Consider the following 24,041-nt stretch of genomic DNA (forward strand, 5'->3'; position numbering starts at 1 on the left):
CCTAGACTTAGCCAGGAAGAAATAGAGCTCCTGAACAGACCAATTTCAAGCACTGAGATCAAAGAAACAATACAAAATCTTCCAACCAAAAAATGCCCTGGTCCAGATGGCTTCACAGCAGAATTCTATCAAACCTTCAAGGAAGAGCTTATTCCTGTACTGCAGAAATTCTTCCAAAAAATTGAGGAAGAAGGAATCCTCCCCAACACATTCTATGAAGCAAACATCAACCTGATACCAAAACCAGGAAAAGACCCAACCAAAAAGGAGCATTTCAGACCAATCTCACTCATGAATATAGATGTAAAAATTCTCAACAAAATCCTAGCCAACAGATTACAGCTTATCATCAAAAAAGTTATTCATCATCCTCAATGAATCCCCAACAATAAAAAAAAAAAAAAAAAAAGTCATTCATCATGATCAAGTAGGCTTCATCCCAGGGATGCAAGGCTGGTTTAACATACACAAGTCCATAAACGTTATCCACCATATTAACAGAGCAAAAATAAAGATCACATGATCCTCTCAACAGATGCAGAAAAAGCATTTAATAAAATCCAGCATCCTTTTCTAATTAGAACACTGAAGAGTATAGGCATAGGTGGTACATTTCTAAAACTGATTGAAGCTATCTATGACAAACCCATAGCCAATATTTTACTGAATGGAGTAAAACTGAAAGCTTTTCCTCTTAGAACTGGAACCAGACAAGGTTGTCCTCTGTCACCTTTACTATTCAACATAGTGCCGGAAGTTCTAGACAATACAATTAGGCAAGACAAGGAAATAAAGGGAATCCAAATGGGAGCAGAGGAGGTCAAACTCTCCCTCTTTGCTGATGACATGATCTTATACTTAGAGAACCCCAAAGACTCAACCACAAGACTCCTAGAAGTCATCAAAAAATACAGCAATGTTTCAGGATATAAAATCAATGTCCACAAGTCAGTAGCCTTTGTGTACACCAATAACAGTCAAGATGAGAAGCTAATTAAGGACACAACTCCCTTCACCATAGTTTCAAAGAAAATGAAATACCTAGGAATATACTTAACAAAGGAGGTGAAGGACCTCTATAAAGAAAATTGTGAAATCCTCAGAAAGGAAATAGCAGAGGATATTAACAAATGGAAGAAAATACCATGCTCATGGATGGGAAGAATCCACATTGTTAAAATGTCTATACTTCCCAAAGCAATCTACCTATTCAATGCCATTCCTATCAAAATACCAACATCATACTTTCAAGATTTGGAGAAAATGATTCTGCGTTTTGTATGGAACCGGAAAAAACCCCGTATAGTTAAGGCAGTTCTTGGTAATAAAAATAAAGCTGGGGGCATCAGCATACCAGATTTTAGGCTGTACTACAAAGCCATAGTGGTCAAGACAGCATGGTACTGGCACAAAAACAGAGACATAGACACTTGGAATCGAATTGAAAACCAAGAAATGAAACTAACATCTTACAACCACCTAATCTTCGATAAACCAAACAAGAACATACCTTGGGGGAAAGACTCCCTATTCAATAAATGGTGTTGGGAGAACTGGATGTCTACATGTGAAAGACTGAAACTGGACCCACACCTTTCCCCACTCACAAAAATTGTTTCAAAATGGATAAAGGACTTAAATTTAAGGCATGAAACAATAAAAATCCTCAAAGAAAGCATAGGAAAAACACTGGAAGATATTGGCCTGGGGAAAGACTTCATGAAGAAGACTGCCATGGCAATTGCAACAACAACAAAAATAAACAAATGGGACTTCATTAAACTGAAAAGCTTCTGTACAGCTAAGGAGACAATAACCAAAGCAAAGAGACAACCTACACAATGGGAAAGGATATTTGCATATTTTCAATCAGACAAAAGCTTGATAACTAGGATCTATAGAGAACTCAAATTAATCCACATGAAAAAAGCCAACAATCCCATATATCAATGGGCAAGAGACATAAATAGAACCTTCTCTAAAGATGACAGACGAATGGCTAACAAACACATGAAAAAATGTTCATCATCTCTATATATTAGAGAAATGCAAATCAAAACCACCCTGAGATACCATCTAACCCCAGTGAGAATGGCCCACATCACAAAATCTCAAAACTGCAGATGCTCGTGTGGATGTGGAGAGAAGGGAACACTTTTACACTGCTGGTGGGACTGCAAACTAGTACAACCTTTCTGGAAGGAAGTATGGAGAAACCTCAAAGCACTCAAGCTAGACCTCCCATTTGATCCCGCAATCCCATTACTGGGCATCTACCCAGAAGGAAAAAAATCCTTTTATCATAAGGACACTTGTACTAGACTGTTTACTGCAGCTCAATTTACAATCGCCAAAATGTGGGAATAGCCTAAATGCCCACCAACCCAGGAATGGATGAACAAGCTGTGGTATATGTATACCATGGAATACTATTCAGCTATTAAAAAAAATGGAGACTTTACATCCTTCGTATTAACCTGGATGGAAGTGGAAGACATTATTCTTAGTAAAGCATCACAAGAATGGAGAAGCATGAATCCTATGTACTCAATTTTGATATGAGGACAATTAATGACAATTAAGGTTATGGGGGGGGAGCAGAAAGAGGGACGGAGGGAGAGAGGTGGGGCCTTGGTGTGTGTCACACTTTATGGGGGCAAGACATGATTGCAAGAGGGACTTTACCTAACAATTGCAATCAGTGTAACCTGGCTTAGTGTACCCTCATTGAATCCCCAACAATAAAAAAAAAGACAGACAGACAAAGATGGACACTTTATACTAGTCAAAGGACCAATACAACAAGAAGACATTTCATAAATATTTATGCAGCCAATTTAAATACTCCCAGATTTATAAAACATACCTGGATGGGTGTGAGCAATATAATATACCATAACACCATCATAGTCAGGAACTTTAACACCCCTCTGACAGAAACTAAACAAAGATGCAAAGGACTTAAATGTGACCCTAGAAAAAAGGGGATTAATAGGCATATGCACCATCCTCAAATTAAGGAATGTACATTTTTCTCATCAGCCTGCAATACATACTCCAGAACTGACCACATCCTAGGATACAAATCAAACCTGAGCAAAATTAAAAGAATAAAAATTACACCTGTATCTTCTTAAACCATAGGCAATAAAGGTGGAATTCAACTTTGACAAAAACGTTCATCCCCACATAAAGACTTGGAAATTAAACAACCTTATGCTGAATGATAGTTAGGTTTATAAAGAGACAAAAGAGGCAATCATTAAATTCCTCTTTACATAACAACAATGAAGACACAAGTTACCAAAACCAGTGGGATACAGCAAAAGCAGTATTAAGAGAAAAAATTTATCACATTACATGATTACATTTGAAAAACAGAAAGAAAGCACATCAACAAACTCATGAACCATCGTATGGGTTTGGAAAAAGAAGAAAAATCTAATCCCAAACCCAACAGAAGAAAAGAAATAACCAAAATTAAATCAGAGATTAATGAAATTGAAAACAAAAGTATCATTCAGAAAATTAACAAAACAAAAATTTGGTTTTTCGAAAAAATAATAAAAATCAATAAACCTTCGGACAGATCAACTAGAAACAGAAAAGTAAAATCTCTAATCGCCTCAATTAGAAACGATGCCACAGAGATACAAGAGACCATCTCTGAGTACTACAAGAACCTCTACGCCCAGAAATTTGACAATGTGGAGAAAATGGATCAATACCTGGAATCACATCCTCTCCCTAGACTTAATCCAGAAGAAACAGATCCCTTGAACAGATCAATTTCAAGAACTGAGACCAAAGAAACAACCCCCCCCACCCCCCAAAAAAAGCCCTGGTCCAAAAGGCTTCACACCAGAATTCTATCAAACCTTCAAAGAAGAGCTTATACGCATACTGCAGAAATTATTACAAAAAACTGAGAAGGAAGGAATTCTTCCCTAAAATGTTCTATGAAGCATACATCACCCTGATACCAAAACCAGGTAAAGACCCAAGTAAAAAGAAGAATTTCAGACCAATTTCACTGATGAATATAGATGCAAAAATTCTCAATCAAATTCTAGCCAACAGATTACAGCTACACATGAAAAAAATCATTCATCACAATCAAGTAGGGTTCACCCTATGGATGCAAGGCTGGTTTAACATATGCAAGTCCATAAACATTATTCAACATATCAACAGAAGCAAAAACAAAGACCGTATGATTCTCTCGATAGATGCAAAAAAAAAAAAGCATTTGATAAAACTCAGCATCCTTTTCTACTTAGAACACTTAAGAATTTAAGCATATGGAAGGACAAAATGAAGTCTACACACGCAGTGGAATAGTACTCAGCCTTAAAAAGGAGGGCAGTCCTGATAGGTGCTACAACATGGATAAACCTTGAAGACATCATGCTAAGTGAAATAAGCCAGGCACAAAAAGACAGATATTATGATTCCATTTATGTTAAGTACTTAAGTTTGTCAGATTCATAGAAATCGAAATTAGAGAGGATGGCTGGCGGGAGAGGGAGCTATTGTTTAATAGTACGGAGTTGCAGCTGGGGAAAATGGAAGAGTTCTGGGGATAGATGGTGGTAATGGTTGTACAACAGTGTGAATGTACTTAATGCCACAGAACTCTACAATAAAAAAAAGTTTAAAATGGTAAATTTTCTGTAATGTGTATTTTACCACAATTAAAAATATACTAAGGATTGTAAAAAACAAAAAAAAAGAATTTAAGCATAGGTAGCACATTTCCTAATGTGATTGAAGCCTTCTATGACAAACCGATAGCTAATATTATACAGAATAGAGTAAAACAAAGTTTTTCCACTTAGAACTGGAACCAGACGAGGTTGTCCTCTATGGCCGTTACTATTCAACACAGTGCTGGAAGTTCTAGCCAATATAATCAGGCAAGAGAAGGAAATAAAGGGCATCCAAAGGGGAGCAGAGGAGGTCAAACTCTCTCTCTTTGCCGATGATATGATCTCATACTAGAGAACCCTCAAAGAATCAACCACAGACTCTTGAAGTGATAAAAAAATACAGTAATGGGGCGGCGCCTGTGGCTCAGTCGGTCAGGTGCTGGCCCCATATACCGAGGGTGGCAGGTTCACCCGGCCCCGGCTGAACTGCAACCAAAAAATAGCTGGGTGTTGTGGCGGGTACCTGTAGTCCCAGCTACTCGGGAGGCTGAGGCAAGAGAATCACTTAAGCCCAGGAGTTGGAGGTTGCTGTGAGCTGTGTGATGCCATGGCACTCTACTGAGGGCCATAAAGTGAGACTCTGTCTCTCCAAAAAATATATATATATATACAGTAACGTCTCAGGATATAAAATCAATGTCCACGAATCAGTAGCCTTTGTATATGCCGATAACAGCCAAGATGAGAAGCTAATTAAGGACACAATTCCCTTCATAGTAGCTTCAAAAAAAAAGAAATACCTAGGAATACACATAACAAAGGAGGTGAAGGACCCTTTCTACAAAGAAAATTACAAAACCCTAAGAAAAGAAATAGTAGAACATACTAACAATGGAAGAACATACCATGCTCATGGCTGGGAATAATCAACATTGTTTAAATGTCTATGCTACCCAAAGCAATCTACAGATTCAATGCAATCCCCATTAATCATCATCATTATACTTTCAAGATTTGGAAAAACAATTCTTCGTTTTGTATGGAACCAGAAGAAACCCCATATAGCCAAGGCAAGTCTTAGTAATAAAGAACAAAGCAGGGACATTACCCTACTTGACTTTCAGCTATACTACAAGGCCATAGTTATCAAAACAGCATGGTACTAGCACAAAAACAGAGACACAGATATCTGGAACTAAATAGAAAACCATGAAATGAAATGAACATCTTATAGCCACCTAACCTTTGATAAGCCAAACAAGAACATACCCTGGGGAAAAGAAGTCCTATTCAATAAATGGTACTGGAAGAACTGGATAAACACACGTAAAATACTGAAACTGGACCCACACCTCTTACCACCTACAAAAATTGATTCAAGATGGATAAAAGATTTAAATCTAAGCTGGGTGTTGTGGCAGGCGCCTATAGTCCCAGTTACTTGGGAGAGTGAGGCAGAAGAATCACTTAAACCCAAGAGTTTGAGGTCACTGAGAGTTGTGACACCATGGCACTCTACCCAGGGCGACAAAACAAAACTGTCACACACACACAAAAAAAATTGAAACCTAATGCATGAAATAGTAAAAATACTCAAAGAAAGTGTGGGGAAAACACTTGAAGATATAGGCTTGGGGAAAGATTTTATGAAGACGACGTCTGTGGCAATTGCAACAACAAAAATAAACAAGACTTAATTAAACTGAAAAGCTTCTATACAGCTAAGGAAACAACCGAAGCAAACAGACAATCTTCAGAATGGGAAAAGATATTTGCATATTATGAACTGGACAACTTGATAACTAGGATCCATAAAGAACTCAAATTAATCAACAGAAAAAGACCAAACAATCCCATGAATCACGGGGCAAGAGAGATGAACAGAACCTTCTCTAAAGAAGACAAATGGCTAATAAACAGATGAAAAAAATCCTCATCATCTCTAATCATCAAAGAAATGCAAATCAAAACTACCCTGAGATCTCGCCTAATCCCAGATAGAATCACTTCACAAAGTCTCAAAGCTGCAGATGCTGGTGTGGATGTGGAGAGAAGGGAACACTTTCACACTGCTGGTGGGAATGCAAAGTAATACAACCTTTTGGGAAGTATGGAGAATCCTCAAAGAACTCAAATTAGACCTCCCGTTTGATCCTGCAATCCCATTACTAGGCATCTACCCAGAAGAAAAAAAAAATCCCTTTGTTATAAGGACATTTACACTAGACTGTTTATTGCAGCTCAATTTATAACTGCCAAAATGTGGAAACAGCCTACATGCCCACCAACCCAGGAATGGATTAACAAACTGTGGTATATGTATACCATGAAATTCTATTCAGCCACTAAAAAGATGGAGACTTTACATCTTTTGTATTAACCTGTATTGAGTTGAAACACATTCTTCTTAGTAAAGCATCACAAGAATGGAGAAGCAAGAATCCAATGTACTCTATTCTAACATGAAGGCAGCATATGAGCTAATGGGGGTAGGAGGTTGGGAGGGGTAGGGGAATGAGCAAGTGGGGAGAGGGAAGAAGGGAGAGGGGAGAAGAGAGAGGGATGGGGGTCACGGTATATGGTACACCTTTGGGGGGCAGGACACAGTAAGAGGGACTTTGCTGAGCACAGTGGCTCATGCCTGTAATCCTAGCACTCTGGGAGGCTGGGGCGGGCGGAATGCTTGAGCTCACCAGTTCAAAACCAGCCTGAGCAAGAGTGAGACCTCATCTCTACTAAAAAATAGAAAAACTGAGGTAAGAGGATCACTTGAGCCCAAGAGTTGGAGGCTGCTGTGAGCTATGACATCATAGCACTCTACCCAGGGCAACAGCTTGAGACTCTGTCTCAACAAAAAGAGGGGCTTTATCTAACAAATGCAATCAGTTTACCCTAATTCTTCGTACCCTCAATGAATCCCAAACAATAAAAAATAAATAAATACAGAAACTGAACGAAAATGAAGAGACAACACCTCATTGTAACCAAGATGCAGCTAAGGCAGTACACAGTGGGAAACTTATAGCACTAAAGGCTTACGTTAGAAAAGAGAAAATGGGCACTTTGAGAGGCCAAGAGTTCAAGACCACAGTGGGCAAAATATGGAGACCCCATCTCTACAAAAAATAAGGTGTGGTGGTGCACGCCAATTGTCCTAGCTACTCAGTAGACTGAGGCAAGAGGATTGCTTGAGCCCAGGAGTTTGAACTATGATTGTGCCCTGAACTCCCGCCTGAGTGACAGAGCACAATACTGTCTCTAAAAAAAGAGGAGAGAAGAGAAAAGAGTAAAGTCTCAAATCAATAACATAAGTTTGTAGCTGAATAAACTAGAAAAAGAAGAGCAAAATAAACCCAAAGCAAGCAGGAGGGAGACAGGCAAGTGTAGGTGGACAGCTCTGTCCATAGATTACACAAACATCAATATCTTGGTATAATATTATGCCACAGCTTTACAAGAGGTCACTATTGGGAAAACCAAGTAAAGGGTACCCAGGACCTTTCTCTGTAGTATTTCTTATAACTGCATGTTAATATACAATTACCTCAAAATAAACATTAAATTGTTTAATTGGACAAAGATTTTAAAAGATAATTCATATAAGAATTCAAATGATCGGAGGAGGAAAGGGGAATCACAGCAGCTATGGTTTGCAGGGAATAGTTGACAAGCTTGGTAAAATGGCTTCTGTTTCACGCATCCTGGCAATCCCTCAGCACTGTCGAGCAGAGGTTGTTCACAGTATAAACAGGTACCCAGCAATGAGGACATGCCTGTTGCAATGGAAAATCCTTATAAGGAGCCTCTTAAAAAATGTATCTTGTCTGGAAAACATGTAGATTCTAAGAATGTACAGCTTTTGTCCCAGTGTATTTCTCCATTTACTGGATGCATTTATGGAAGGCCCATAACAGGTCTTTGTGGAAAGAAACAGAAATCACAAAAGCAATTTAAAGAGCTCAAATAATGTGGTTCATGCCAGTTCTATATAAGGATCCTGCGTATCTCAAAGACCCTAAAGTTTGCAACATCAAGTATCAGGAATAAGTGACATGTTACCACCAATAAACTTATTTTACAGTAAAAAAAGAATTCAAATGATCAATAAGCATATGAAAATGCTCACCATCATTAGTCACTAGGGAAATGCATATGAAAACCACAGTGAAACACCACAACCTATCCATTGGAACAACTAAAATTAAAAAGAATGGCAATATCAAACACCGGCAAACACATAGAGCAACTGGACTCTTGTACGCAGCTGGTACAAATAAATGAGAGTCACTCTGGAAAACAACTGGGTACTTTCTTATAAAGTTAAACATAATTTTATCTTATAACCCTGTAATTCTATGTCCAACAATTTAAAATAAATGAAAACATCTACCCACACAAGTGAGATTTCATATCAGCTCTATACATAATGGTCCCAAACTGCAAAATAACCAAATAATCACCAACAGATGAATGCAGAAGTAAAATGTGGGCTGCTCATACAGTGGACCACTAAGGAAAATACCTATAGCACGCAATTCAGAAATACTATGCTGAATGAAAGAAGCCAGATGCACAGCTTTATGAAAAGGATTTGTATCCAGTTAAAACACTGCACTCAAGGGTCCAGGCCACATATGCCCCCCCTCAACGCTGCAGGCTGTGACCCCTGAATGGAATATTCCAAGTCCCTCAGAAGAGTCTGTCTTCCTCCCTTGTCTGTTCTGTGCCACCAGTTGCTGTTTCCCTTCTGTAAACAAAGCACCAGCCTCCTGGGCCTCTCATTGCAAGCCTCTGTTGTATGTGCCCGTTCCCGTCACCACCCATGGAGAAGCATGTTGAGGACTCCACAATTCACAACATGATACTCAACTGGGCTGATAGGTGTTTAACTTTGACTAGGAGTTAGAAGTGACTGGGGGACAGTGAAGTGAACTAGTATAAGAAAAAGAGGGTTAGGTGGGAGCTCAGAAAAGAAGTCAAAAATAGAAATAAAAATTCCAAGATCACTAGCCCAGTATGGTGGTGTGGCCTGTAGCCCTAGCTGTTCAGGAGGGAATTGCTTAAGCCTTGGAGTTCAAGGCTGCAGTGAGCTATGATGGCACAGCTACAGTCCAGCCTGAGCAACACAGCAAGATCCTGTCTTCAAAAATAAAAATCCTCAAAGATCACCTTTCTGTGATAAAATTGATGGAAAGTAGAAAAACTCCGTGAAATAAAGACTACACATATCCCTCGAAGGCACCACCATTCCCATGTTCGGCTCCACATGCAGTCTAGGGGACCACAACCCACCCCTGGCCAGCTCCCTCTCTGCCATCAACCAATCCAGTTCTATGGATTCTGCTTTTACAGTGTCTTTCAGCTAAATCTACCCTTCTCTTTCCCACTACAATCAATCAAGGCAGGTCCTTGGCACTTCGAGCCTAAACAGCACCGCACCAGCTTCCAGATGTTGCCCTGTCTCTGACCTCTACCCACTTCAACCTAACATCTTCCAGGCTTGCTCCCCGCCATGCCACTCCCCTGCTTAAAAACCTTCCCCAACAAAGCCATCCCCAGCCAGCACGAACACCATCAACAACCTGGCCCCAGACTAGTTTCCAAACTAATCACCTGCTATTTCAGTCCACAAATCCTCTGCCACCTCAACAAGGGTAATCTCCTCAGCACACCTGAAGACCTTTCTTCTCTGCACAGGGCACGGCCAGATGACCCTCTGCTCCTGGAAACCACCTAAACACCACCCAACCCTCAGAGCCTGCCGACCACTAAGTGTCCCACGGCAGCCCCAGGACTCCAGTCTCCATTTGCTCAGCCAGCAGCTCTGCAGCAAGGTCACGTCATTCTCAACCCTTGTATTATTTCATTTTCTTCTGTGCGTGCCAGTATTTCATGGAGATTATAAGCAACATAAGAGATGGTGACATAATTCTCCCCTTTGTATTCCACATGGAGAAAAAAATATTATGCAGATGGTAGCCATTGAATTATCACTGGCTAAAAGAATATATTTCCTCCTTTCTGGGCACCTTCAGACTAGATGAAAAATTACAGCGATCTGAGTTTTTCTACCATTCACTTTGGGAGCAAAAAGGGCACTGGTACGTAGAAAGTTGATACAGCCACCAAAAAGAAAAAAATCAATAGCAGAAGCCTATGACCTATTGGGGGAGTAAATATTGTAACAAAAAATATTAAGAGCTGTTTGGAGAACATCTGCGCAAAGTTAACATCCTAAAGCACAATAGCGGTTGACCATCTTGAGGGTCACTCAAATGTAAAGGACTATAACACTTTGACCTTAAAGACAGATTTCTGATGTTTGGGCTAATACTTAGTTTGTGTCATCAGGACAGTACAAACTTATTCTTTAGAAATATAAATTCATCCATCTATGGCCACCAAAACAGAATAATAAAACACATCTTTCTATTCCACATGTTTCAAAGGTGTTTCAACCACTTTATCCACTGGATAAGTATTTGACACAGCATTAAGCCAAACATGCCACACAGAGATGTGCACACAAGCAGACAACAGGTGGTCTTCAGGACACCTATGCAGAGGAAAGGCCACACTACCAAGGCCAACCAGAGACCCCCACAGGATCTAGTACCACCTAACAGGTACTCACTAAGTAGGAAGTTTTTTCTTTGTTACCTCCCACCTCAGAAACATCCAAATCCCTTGCCAAGAACAGAAGACTATTTAAAAATACAATCTAAACTCATAAACCAATAATATAAACAAATCACCACCTAAAAAAACTTGGTAATATTCTTATGAAACTGAAAAATGAATAAGGCATTCTGGCATCACAAGCCCTCTGTCCAATGCAGAGAGTTTCTAAGAGGCGTAAAGGTTTCGTGGCCAGCTGTGGTCCTGGAAAGGGGTTCCCAGCACAAAATTCATTGTAACCAAATGTCACAACAAAAAAATGGCTACCCCTGGAGTTGACTATAAGGAGGTTTTGTTCATGATACCAATTAAGCAAATCAAAGTCTAAACAAGGGGTGTCCAATCCACGGGCCAGGATGGCTATGATTGTGGCCCAACACAAAATGGTAAACTTATGTAAACATCATGAGATTTTGGGATTTTGTGGTGGAACTCAATTGAGTGGTTCTTAGGCGTGAACTGTGTAGACGAAATGTCAGTGTCACAATGTGCCATAAATGCGCACTCCCACTATTTAGACACAAGCACAGTTTTAACTTTACGCGGCATGCGGCTTCCAGTGTATAGTCTTCCAAGCTCAGTCAAACTGACACCATCAGACGTCATATGTGCTCATGGTGACTTGGCCAGGCAATAATTACCAATAATATTTCAGCCACCTTTGCAATGTTAGCTATTTGATTGTTCAGAAGTCAGGTGAATGTCCTTATTTAATTTTTTAGGTACTTCCACACCCTGGCGGTGCCTCAGACATTGCCCCTGGCATTTTACAATCGGCCTCTGCCTTGCCTCGCCCCACACCCACAGCCAAGATGAGAAGGGCCCAAACTTTGTTTGTAGTTTCCTGTCGATTAACTTTTTTTTTTTTTTTTTGAGGCAGAGTCTCACTCTGTTACCCCAGTCTAAAGTGCCATAGCATCATAACTCACAGCAACCTCAAATTTTGGGGCTCAAGTGATCCTCCTGACTCAACCTCCCCAGGAACTTGGACTACAGGCACCCACCACAACACCCGGCTAATTTTTTTATTTTTAGTAAAGACGGGATCTCGCTTTTGCTCAGGCTTGTCTGGAACTACTGAATTTAAGCAATCCTCCTGCCTTGGCCTCCCAGAGTGCTGGAATCATAGGCCAGAATTATGCACCTGGCCTCAATTAATTTTCATAATAAAAGTAAATATAGTCCCTTATTATTATTTTTTTTTAATCCCAGCCTGGCTTCTACATCTCAAAATAAATCGGAACTCCCAAAAAGAAAAATCATAAATGAAGGAAGACTGCTCCATGAAAAGTGGACAGATGACTACTTTTTTTTGTTAAGGCAAATAGTAAGGCACTCTGCTGAATTTGTAGGAAATTTGTGCAAGTTCTCAAAGACTATAATTTGAAAAGGCACAGGCAAAAACATGCTGCCAAATCCAATGAGTGTGAAGGACTGCGCTGTAAGGACAAAACAGCAGAACTGAAAAAAATCTGTCTTCAACAAAAAATTTTTTTACAAAGTCACAAACTCAGATTACATTGTAAAAGCTAGTTATGTGTTAGTATATTTAACAGCAAAAAAGAAAAAATCAAAACCATTTACTGATGGTGAGTTGATTAAGCAATATATGGAAAGCCGCGCAGATATCAATCTGCCCTAAAAAGAGAGGCTGGATATTTCTAAAATCAATTTGTCTCATCAGACTATAGCCATGAGAACCAAAGAAATTAGAAAAATCTATCGAAAGAAGTTTGGAGAGTAAAGTTGCTAATTTTAAATTTTTTGCTTTGGCCATAGGTATCACCAGCACTGATGCTACAAATACGACTCAACCTGACATTTTTATTAGAGATATTAATGACAAATATGTCACTGAAAAAATGGCTTGAGTGCCATTAAGAGACACAATTAAATCAAGAGATTTAAACAAAGCAACAAAAAATGTTAAAAAAAATTTTGTCTATTGTCAATATATCTGGTATAGTCAGTTACCAGATATGGTGTCCTGAAGATGGTAGGTAAAAGAGAGGGACTTGTAAAATAAATATAAAACCATTCAATTGCCACCTAAAACTGTTTGATCAAGCACCACTACATAGTACATCAAGAAAATTTACGTGCAAAAGCTTTAAAAATGGATGTCATCAAATCTTCATCAAGACTGTGAATTTCATTAAATCACTGCCAATTCCAAGAATCCTTTTAAAGTACTGATGCTGCCTTAATCAGTATTTACTTTTCAGAAGCAAGATGGCTAAGTGAAGGCCAAACCTGAAAGGATTTTGTAATTTGCTACACATTATCAAGTCATTTACGGTATCAAAAACCAAATGTGTGCCAGACCTTGACCGTGAAAACTGGCTTACAGATTTTAGCATTTTTAGTATATTTAACCACTGACTCAAATGAGTTAAACATGCGTCTTCAACATGAAAAAACCAAATGACCAATGTTTCAAACCATAACAGCCAGCCAAATGAAACTGAAATTAGGGCAAGCTCAAATAAAGGCAAACAATTTTATGCATTTCAACACATTGGCTGAACATAGTTCTGTGAGGAGTAGAAATATGCAGCCTTGCTTTTCAACCTAATACAAGAATTCAAAAACAAATTTCAAGATTCTAGGGAAAATAATCAATATTTTGATGCATTTGTGACTCCATTTTCAGTCAACAAAATATGTTATCTGCCATGGAATGCATAGAGCTACAAGCTGACAGTCAACTGAAAGGAAAACTTAATCATGTCTCTTCCCTGGACTTTTCTAGGCCCTATCTTCCCAGGAACAAGTATCTCTCACTTCCCAGTCACGCCTTATTCATGTCATCACTTTTTGACAGCACCTTCATTCTGAGAATGTAACATTTTCAAAAATGAAGCACAGAGAGTAAAACTAGAACCAAAACATTTGATGAGCACCTTGAGAACTCACTGAAAATTGCAGCTACTTTCCTTGAACCAGATATTGACGCATTAGCTTCTCAAATACAACGTCAAGTATCCCAGCAGTTTTATGTTGCCCACTTTTCTTTTACTCTTAAAATAAAAAATATTTTAATAAACCAAACCCAAGGGCAACACCTGTGGCTCAGTGGGTAGGGCGCTGGCCCCATATACCGAGAGTGGCAGGTTCAAACCGGGCCCAGCCAAACTGCAACAACAACAACAACAAAAATAGCTGGGCTTTGTGCCGGGCCCCTGCAACAACAACAACAAAAATAGCTGCCCGGGAGGCTGAAGCAAGAGAATCGCCTGAGCCCAGGAGTTGAAGGTTGCTGTGAGCTGTGTGATGTCACAGCACTCTACCGAGGGCAATAAAACTGAGACTCTGTCTCTACAAAAAAAAAAAAAAAACCCCAAACCCGGTTTACTACTTAGGTATGACATTTTCTGTACTAGTGATCACTAACTTGGGACCTACTTCACGATTTTAAAAGACTATGCATGGACCATTGAATGATTAGGTTTTGTTGTTGTTGTTTTTTGCAGTTTTTGGCCGGGGTCAGGTTTGAAACCACCACCTCTGGTATATGGTGGGGCCAGCGCCCAACTCCTTTGAGCCACAGGTGTCGCCCAAATTATTAGGGTTTTAAGACATGACTTTTTTTGCTTACCTATGGCGATGAATATCACAAAAATTATACATGCACCTTTTTTTTTTTTTTGCTCAACAGCTTTCATTAGTGTGCCCATTTAACGTGTGGCCCAAGACAACTCTTCTTCCAATGCAGCCCACAGAGGCTAAAAGGTTGGACACCCCTGGTCTACACTAGTCTTGTCTACATAACGAGGCAGCTGGCCGCGGCTCTAGTGTAGGTAGCCCTTAAAATTCAGGTAAAACTCAAGACTCATAGGCCACAACCACCTCATACTGCTTAAACACTGTTTCCAAATCAGCAGTGTAAATCACTCAAGGTCCAAAGTAAGGGATCAGAGGAAGGAGAAAGAAGTCTGAGATACAGCACTTCCTGCATCACAACTCTGGCCAGGCCCTGTTGCCTTTCTCCAGGTGAATGGGCTGCAGTGAGTGCAGGGGGGAGGAGGCGGGCAAAGGACAAATGCCCTAGGATTCAAGGCAGCTCAGTTCCCTCGGCAAAGGGACATTTGGTTTCCACTGAGCTATACAGCAACATTCTTGCAAATAGTTGAATGTCTTCTAGTACTTTCTCTGGGTTGGTTTTTTAACACTGTCCTTGAGAGATAACAAAAGATATTACTTCCCTGGCCAGAAACCAAGGGAGTCTCCCAAGGGCACGTGTGAGGTGCACAACGAACAAGACTCAAGGCATTTTATTCCGTGCAGGATGGACAGCACCCTTTACTCTTTCACCAGTCTATTACAACTTTCACCCAAATGTTACCACAAAATCTTCCAGCTAAGCAGGTTCTGCCTCTTCTTGCAGACACTTTTAACAAATAATTTTCAACACATCCAATATATTATTTCTAAAAAAAAAAATAATTAAAACACTCTCAATGAAACAAGAGAGTTACCAAAAATAGGGAGGGGGGGGGTTCTAAAAATAAAAGCACAAGACAGCCCACAGTTCTTGGCTATGGCACCAGAGAGGAATAAAACTGGAGAAAATGTCTCTGCACAGCCATATTCCACAAGGCCTGGCCAAGGGTGAGCCCTCCCAGAGCCTGCCCACTTACAAAAGGCAAACCAGTGGCCTCTCAGAGACACTTAGAACCCAGAAAGGCAAATACAAAACAAGAAGGCATCCTCAGAGCACCCAGCCCAGATATTCAGCATGCTTTCAAATCTTGGTACAAATGGAAAACCATTCCATTTTATTTAGCAATCTAACATAAACAATTGCAAAACAAGTAAAATATTTAAGCCATTTTCACAAACATACACCCCCAAAACTGATTTACGTTTACAGCATCCTGACTGAAAGAATCACATCTATTTAACTAAAAACTAAGCTGGAGATGTGGCTGAGCTCAGTGGCTCACACATGTAATCCTAGCACTTTGGGAGGCCAACGTGGGAAGACCACTCGAAACCAGAAGTTCAAGACTAGCCCTAGGCAACACAGCAAGACCCCATCTCTACAAATAAATAAATTAGCCAGATGTGGTGGCCTAGCCTACAGTCCCAGCTATTCAGGAGGCTGAGTTGGAAGAATCCTTGAGTCCAGGAATTTGAGGCAGCAGTGAGCTATGACTGTGTCACTGTATTCTAGCACCTGTGATAAAGGGTGACTCTTGTCTCTAAAAAATAAAAAATTTAAATTAAAACAAAAAGTTGAAGCGGTACATGGAGATATCCCCCCAAAGAAACAAAAGAATATGCTCCTAAATTAGGAAAAGAGTTCCAGGGGAAAAATAAAACCTACACTATGGGGCTGGGCACAGTGGCTCACGCCTGCAATTGAGGAATTGTGGGAGTCCAGGTGGATTTCTTGAGCTCAGGAGTTCAAGACCAGCCTGAGCAAGCCCGTCTCTACAAACAGTAGAAAAACTAACAGGGCATTGTGGTGGGCTCCTGTAGTCCCAGCTACTTGGAAGGCTGAGGCAAGGGTATCACTTGAGCCCAAGAGTTTGAGGCTGCTGTGAGCGGTAAAGCCACAGCACTCTACCCAGGGCAACAAAGTGAGACTGTCTAAAAAAAACAAATTTTACATTATCTTGCCAAACCTTTTCCCCACCTGGTCTCCTAAAAGACCCAGGTACACACTGGGTAGCAGCAAATCTCACACCAGGCTGTGGCCCTCATAACAACATAAATCATTTCAGCTGAGCTGAAGCAGGTATTTTTTTGGGGGGTCATGTGGATCGGGATCTTCCAAATTTGTAACTTTAAAGAAAGATGCTTGGCCAGGTGTGGTGGCTCCTGCCTGTAATCCTAGCACTTTGGGAACTCGTAACCAACTCCAGTGGCTCAGAAGTTCAAGACCAGCCTGAGCAAGATTGAGACACAACTCCCCACCCCCATCTCTACTAAAATTAGAAATTAGCCCAGCCTAGTGGCAGGTACCTGCAGTCCCAGCTACTAGGGAGACCGAGGCAGGAGAATCATTTGAGGTTGCTGTGAGCTATGATGCAATGGCACTCTACCTAGGCTGACAGAATGAGATTCTGTCTCAAACAAAAAAAGAAAAACACTAAAAAATAAAGATTCTTAATATTTTAAGAATTACATCTGCTCCCCCTCTAACGCAAGATACGGAATGGAAAAGTCTCCTCATGTGGCAAAAATGAATGAAAACCATTCCTCCTAAAATGGGAGTTCGATGTGCACATGCAGGCTGAGGCACCGTCACCACAGCAAGATGCACTCCATGCTCAGATCCCTAGGGTCCTTAGAGGCATGCGATCTTCTTCAGTTCCTACTCTTGTTTCTACTCTTTAAATACCTGCTTTTTAGTAATTCCAAAACTTTAAAGCCCATTTTAGTATCAGATTTTAATTCATTACCTGATGAGTCAGTATTAATGAATAATCTGGAACTAGAAATAAAACTAGACTAACCCAGTACTAACACTGAGAGAGATGGGTATTTCTAGATAGCAGACACATCCCATGCCGAATGCCAGAGCCAAACTCAAGAAAATTAACATGGATTCACCCTGCTAAAGAAATTGGAAAGCAAACAAGAGCCTATGTAACACCCACTACCAGAAACCCTCAGCCCTTTCCACACATAAAATCTAAACACACACAAGAGTACACGGGGTTCAGGAGTCACGCCCCAGAACGCACTAGGGTCCAGTCTTGGGAGCAGTTACAGTGGGTCCCAAGTCACAGGTGGGTGACTACTGCCCAGCAGTGGAGAAGACCGCAGGCGAATCAGGAGGAGGTAGACCCAGGAGAGTAACATGGGATAATGAGAAAGACATCACTCTGTAAGGTGGAAAAACTAAGCAGCATAGTGTAGTGATGCAAACACGCACGTGTGCAAAGCCCAGCAAGGGCAATGACCAACACGAGGGGCGAGGTGAGGGGGAGGACAGGGGGCCTGCAGCCTACACAGGTGAACGGTGTTAATGCTGACCAGCTGCTAGACACCCAACTGTCCGCTCTCTGTACACTTCAAATTATGTATGTTATCAACTCCATTTTTAACATGTAGCCAGGCAGCAGTGTCTCACTCCTACAGCAAAACGCAATAAAGTTCACCTAAACCTGTAAAAAGGCATTGTAAAACAAAAGCAAAAACCAGTTCCTAACTACTTACACCGTACAAAAACCGGTTTAAAGTAAAGCAATGTATTTAATCCCTAAAACTTACAAAACGTGTTTGTCCTTATGACTAACTGAGCCCAGCTGGGGGACAGGCCCTTGTCACTCGGGGAACGCCTGTTCAGACAGCTTTCAAAACTGGTCAACTAAACTCTCCTGCAAGGGTTCCCCCTCCTCTTTCGTCTTACTGGAGGAGAGAGGATAATGATTTTCGCCAGGGTAAAGACAGTTTTTTTTAAGGATTTTTCATATTAAAACTTCAAATTAAAAGTGGATGACAAGTATCAACCCTTAATTTCGTACCCGAAACAAAGCACCTGAAATTAATAAAGCCAGCCAATTATTAGACTCAGCAGGTGCGTAAAGTTCCCAAAGCACGAACTAGGCGCGTCGTAATCCACTAAGCACATTAGGGCCTAACAGACCAGACCTGATAACAAGGTTACCCAGCTCCCCAAAACGGGAATTAACCGCAGGGCCTCGTCGTTATCAGGTGCAATCCCAGCAAGAGATGATTTCTATCTGGGAAATCCAACAGCTCGTGTCTCGTAGGTACCAAAATTCGCTTAGAACGAGCGGCTCGCCCGGACGGCCGCCCAACCCAGCCCCACCGCCCCGAGACCGCGGCCGCCCGGCAGCCGCAGGCTCCGCAGCCGCCCCCCGCACATCCCACCTGCCGCCCGGCCGACGCCCGCGCCCGCGCCCGGGCCTCCCTCACACCGCCGCGCTCGGCGCGCGCCCGGGTCGCCGCGGGATCCCTGGGCGCGTCCCAGCCCCGCAGGAACACGGCACAAAGGCGCTCGCCGACCCCGGCCCGCCCACCTCGGCCGTAGGCCTTGGCGCAGATCCACTGCAGGTTGGCCGCGATCTTGGCGCGCGCCGAGTCGTAGCGGTCCAGCGGCACGAGGTCGGCGGCGCCGTCCGGCGGGGCCTCCATCTTCCTCCAGCCCTCGGCGGCGGCCCGGCCGCCCGCGTCCACCATCTGCAGACAAAGGGCCCGGCCTCAACAAAGGCGCCGCCGCCCCTCGCCCGCCGAGCCCGGTGTGCCCCGAGGCTCCGCGGCCCCGCAGCCGGCCACCGGGGGGCCGAGCGGACCCGCCTCGCCTCGCCTCACAGCCGCCACCGCCGCCGCCGCCGCGACTGCTGCTGCATGCTGCGGGCGCCGAGCCGAGGCCGAGGAGGCACCGAGCCACGACCCAGCGAGGCGGCGGCGGGAGGGCGCGGGCCGGGGGCGGGCGCGGGCCGGGGGCGGTGGCGACGCGTGCGCGGCCCCGTGGAGGCGGCGGCGGCGGCTGAGGCGGAGGCCAACGGGCGGGAGCGCGCGCACCGCCGCGACCTCGCGCAGGCGCGCTGGGCGCCGGCCGGCCTGCGCCCGTACCACCTCTTTCCGCAGGCGCAGTGGGCTCTGCCCGTCGCCCCGCCCCGCCCCCTTCGGCAGGCGCAGTAGGAGCCCTGAGCGGTCCCACTGCCTTCCCAGGCTCTCAGGCGAGAGGAGAGGACCGGGGAAGGACGGGGCGTAGTGGGCGGGGCTTTGGTGAGTGGTCTGGGCTTTGGTGGGCCGAGAAGGGAGTGGGCGGGGCTGGTTAGAGTGGGTGGGGCTTTGTGGGCCGTGACTGTGCGGTGGGCGGGGCGGGGCGGGGCGGGGCGGGGCGGGGCGGGGCGGGGCAGGGCCGTGCGCTCCTGCCAGCCAGCAGAACTGCTCCTTCTCCTTGTCTCCGCCAGGCTCGTCCACCCGCAGGCATTAGCCGCCTCCCGGCGGGCCGAGCCTATTCCTGGAGTCTGGGTGCCCCCGGGGGTGTAAGTGGCGGCGGCCTCGGAAGGCGAAAGCGTGGCCAGTGGGCTGCAGTTGGGAGCGCTCCTGGCCTCCAGGCCGCCGTCAGGTTCGGTAAGGTGGCGTCTGAGGCAAAAGCAGGTTCGCCTCCTGGGTCGGCGGGGCGCGGATCGTGCTGTCCCGAAATCAAGTCACGCCACAATAGGGCCACGGGTCGGTCATAATGTCTCCGAAGCTGCCTCCGGGGGTGCTGGCGTGGGGTCCCCAGCCCGGCGGAGGGGAGAGGTCCGAGGCGCCCGACCTCTCCACCTGGCTCGGAAGCCCACGTGGAGGGCGCGCTCGGAGGACCCCGCCGGCCACGCTTCCTGCTGGGCGGGAGTTGGAGAAAGCGCGCACCTCTGGGGACAGCGGACACTGGCGCGGCGGGAGCTGAGGGCGGCTGGATGGGCAGGGGCTTGGCGGTCAGCGCCAGAAGCCGGTCTAAGCCACCTGTGCAGAGCCCAGGGGCCAGGGGCTGGCAGGAAATGAGTGGTGAGCAGCAGCGCGGTGGATGCAGACCCTGCATGGTGAGAGCCTTGACCCCTTCTCTAAGGAAGGTGGGGAGCTGCTGCGGACGGGAGGAAGGGTATGACTGACCCTTTCAAAGGATCATTCTGGTTCCTCTGGGCAAAGTTTAGAGCGTAGGAAGGAAGCAGAAGGCCATCGCTGTACCTAGATCTGGTTTACTGCTATTTTGTTGAGTGGTTTTTGTGTCGGTGTTCGTAGTAAATACTGGTCTGAAGTTCTGTGATGTCATTGTCTGGTTTTTGATATCAGGGAACTACTGGCCTAAAATAAGTGGGAAATGTTCCTTTTCTGTTTTTGGGGGGAAAGTTTGTGAAGAATTGGTATCAATTGTTTAAATATCTGGTAGAATTCATCACTGAAGCCATCTGAGCCTAGACTTCATGGGCAGTCTTTGGTTACTAATTCCAGCTTTTGACTTGTGAGTCTGTTGAGATTTTGTCTATTTCTCTTGAGTCAGTGCACTGGTCTCTGTCTTTCTAAGTCCAAGGTTGGGGCCCAAACAATTCTAAGGACCAAGTCATCCTTAACTAAGATGGGAAACACCAGTGCAGGGCAGTAAGGGGGTATCAGGAGTTTGGGGCGTGACTTTGGACACATTGAATTGGAGATGCCTATTGGGCCACAGGAAAGCAACCAGGGCTGGCAGGTGGACAAACAATTCAGAGGGGGCCAAGGAAGGAGGCCAGAGCCGGTCAGTGTTGCCACAGGGGAGCCTTCAGAGCCTGCACGGAGGAGAGGCCACTGTCCACTGGGCTGAGGGAACAGGAGGCTGTGGACAGAGGAGCCAATCAGAAAGGCCCAGAGACAGAGCCCCGGCAGGGGCAGGGGAGGCCCTGGAACTGACTCTTGGGTTGGGTGAGCATCCCTTGACATGCAGCCTTGTGGAGTGGCAGGGACAGAGGACAGAAGTTCCCAGGGGGAGAACTTGCACCCCTTTGGGAATACTGCATAGGAGGGGGCAGAGAAATGGTGCTCTAAGCAGGGGAGGCATGCTCCCCTGTGGCAACACTGACCGGCTCTGGCCTCCTTCCTTGGCCCCCTCTGAATTGTTTGTCCACCTGCCAGCCCTGGTTGCTTTCCTGTGGCCCAATAGGCATCTCCAATTCAATGTGTCCAAAGTCACGCCCCAAACTCCTGATACCCCCTTACTGCCCTGCACTGGTGTTTCCCATCTTAGTTAAGGATGACTTGGTCCTTAGAATTGTTTGGAGAAATGACAGCCTGTCAGATGCCTTGGGGTGATACACCAGAGCCAAGCAAGTCGCTGGTATCTTGTCTCTTGGCTGCAGGACAAAAGGCAGTGGGATGCGGGCCAGGGAAGGGTAGGGTGGGGTGCGGCCTGGCTGGTTCTCCCCTGATGGCCCCAGGCCTGGCGTGACGGTGGCTGGAGGTCCTGCAGGTAGGGGCAGGTGAGAAGGCTCAGACATTGGACAGTTGTCTGGGCTGCAGAGATGACACATGGCACCAGGCAGCACTCCCCACCTCCTTGGACACCTCCCATAAGTGTAGGAAGGCTGGAGGTCCCACTGTACACCCCCTCACTGAGAGCATGGAGAGAAGCCAGGATGTGGTCAGAGTCAAGGATGTGTGTGAGGATCCAGGCAACGCTGGACCAGGGGAGAGACAAGGTGGGAGCATCCAGGGACCAGAGGTCCCTGTGGGCTTAAAGAGCCAACCACAAAGAGAGGAAAAAGAAGTCTGTGCCATAAAAGTTTCATTATGGGGCGGCGCCTGTGACTCAGTGAGTAGGGCACCGGCCCCATATGCCGAGTGTGGTGGGTTCAAACCCAGCCCCGGCCAAACTGCACCAAAAAAAAAAAATAGCCGGGCGTTGTGGCAGGCGCCTGTAGTCCCAGCTGCTCTGGAGGCTGAGGCAAGAGAATCGCGTAAGCCCAAGAGTTAGAGGTTGCTGTGAGCCGTGTGACGCCACGGCACTCTACCCGAGGGCGGTACAGTGAGACTCTGTCTCTACAAAAAAAAAAAAAGTTTCATTATGGGGCTATGAGAACTGCTTCCTCACGGTCCCCCACCAGCCCTCTGGCTCAGAGCAGGGGAAGAGGTGGCTATACTGGATCCCTCAAACATCCAAGGGGAGAGAGGCCAGGCATTCTCTCCAGCATGGGGACACTGGGACTTCCATTGTCCTCCGAGTTTCTGTTCCAGGCTCCTCCCTATACCACTCCAGAAAACTCAGTGAGCCCCAAATGCTCCGGCAGCCCCTCAGAACGAGGGTGCCCTCCCAGGAGGCCATGCTGCCCACTAGGCCTGGCCGCTCTCTCCCCCGGGCTCTGGCTGGCTTCCAGCACTCCGCTTTTTCTCCTCGTTGCTGGTTCTCAGTCTGGGAGGCCCACTGACCTGAGTCCCTGGTGCAGGCTGTGAAGCACACAGGCAGCATTGTGTTACACTGCGTTTCTGAAAGCACAGTCTCAGAAAAGTCAAATTTAACCTCTTTATTAACTTGGCAGTTGTCTCTTATTTGCCGAAGTAAAAAATGACATCTTATTTTTAGTCCTGATTCCGTAAACTTCAGTGCTTGGTATTTGGTTTTCCTCTAATGTGAGCAGGAATCAGACACCACATGGAGAGCACAGGGTCTCTGATGACCATTTGTCTCCCTCACGCTTATTACAGACAGGGCAGGCTAACTCCATGGCCAGACGGGCTGTGCCCAAAGGCCTGGCAGGGCCAACCTTTGGAGCCATTTGCCCTGACAGCAGTGCCAAGACTGTGAAGGAAGCTGGTGGGCACAGCACGGCTGCTTTAGTGCTGACCTTTTAGACTGGATGCAGTGGTGGGTGATAACAGGTTTTTATGCCAAGAATATTTATCTAAAAAACAAAAGGCCAGGCATATCAGCTCACACCAGTAATCCCAGCACTCTAGGAGGCCGAGGAGTGGGGATTGCTTGAGCTCAGGAGTTCAAGGCCAGCCTGAGCAAGACCAAGACCCCATCTCTGCTAAAAGTAGAAAAACTAGCCGAACATTGTGGCGGGCGCCTGTAGTCCCAGCTACTCACGAGGCTGAGCAGGAGGATTCTTGAGCTCAGGAGGTGGAAGCTGCAGTGAGCTGTGATGACACTACAGCACTCTAGCCTGGGACAGAGTGAGACTGTCTCCAAATTAGATAAGTAAAAGATACACAGGGAAGAATGACGTCTGAGATCTGGGTGGGGACAACAGGGCTGGCCCACGCTGACAGGTG

At 44.8% G+C, this 24,041-nt stretch overlaps 1 protein-coding gene across 2 annotated transcripts in view; it reads right to left on the reverse strand.

Moving 5' to 3' along the window:
- CAMSAP1 (calmodulin regulated spectrin associated protein 1) overlaps window positions 1–19,763 on the reverse strand; it is an 89,995-nt gene extending 70,232 nt beyond the window's left edge. For both annotated transcript variants that reach the window (XM_053563945.1, XM_053563935.1), the window contains exon 1: window positions 19,325–19,763. In XM_053563945.1, the coding sequence (XP_053419920.1) occupies window positions 19,325–19,484 (160 nt within the window). In that variant the 5' untranslated portion in view covers window positions 19,485–19,763. The remainder of the gene's footprint in view (window positions 1–19,324) is intronic.
- Window positions 19,764–24,041: the final 4,278 nt, after the last annotated feature.

The sequence above is a fragment of the Nycticebus coucang genome, chromosome 2 (assembly GCF_027406575.1).
Source record: "Nycticebus coucang isolate mNycCou1 chromosome 2, mNycCou1.pri, whole genome shotgun sequence".
NCBI classification, from domain to species: domain Eukaryota; kingdom Metazoa; phylum Chordata; class Mammalia; order Primates; family Lorisidae; genus Nycticebus; species Nycticebus coucang.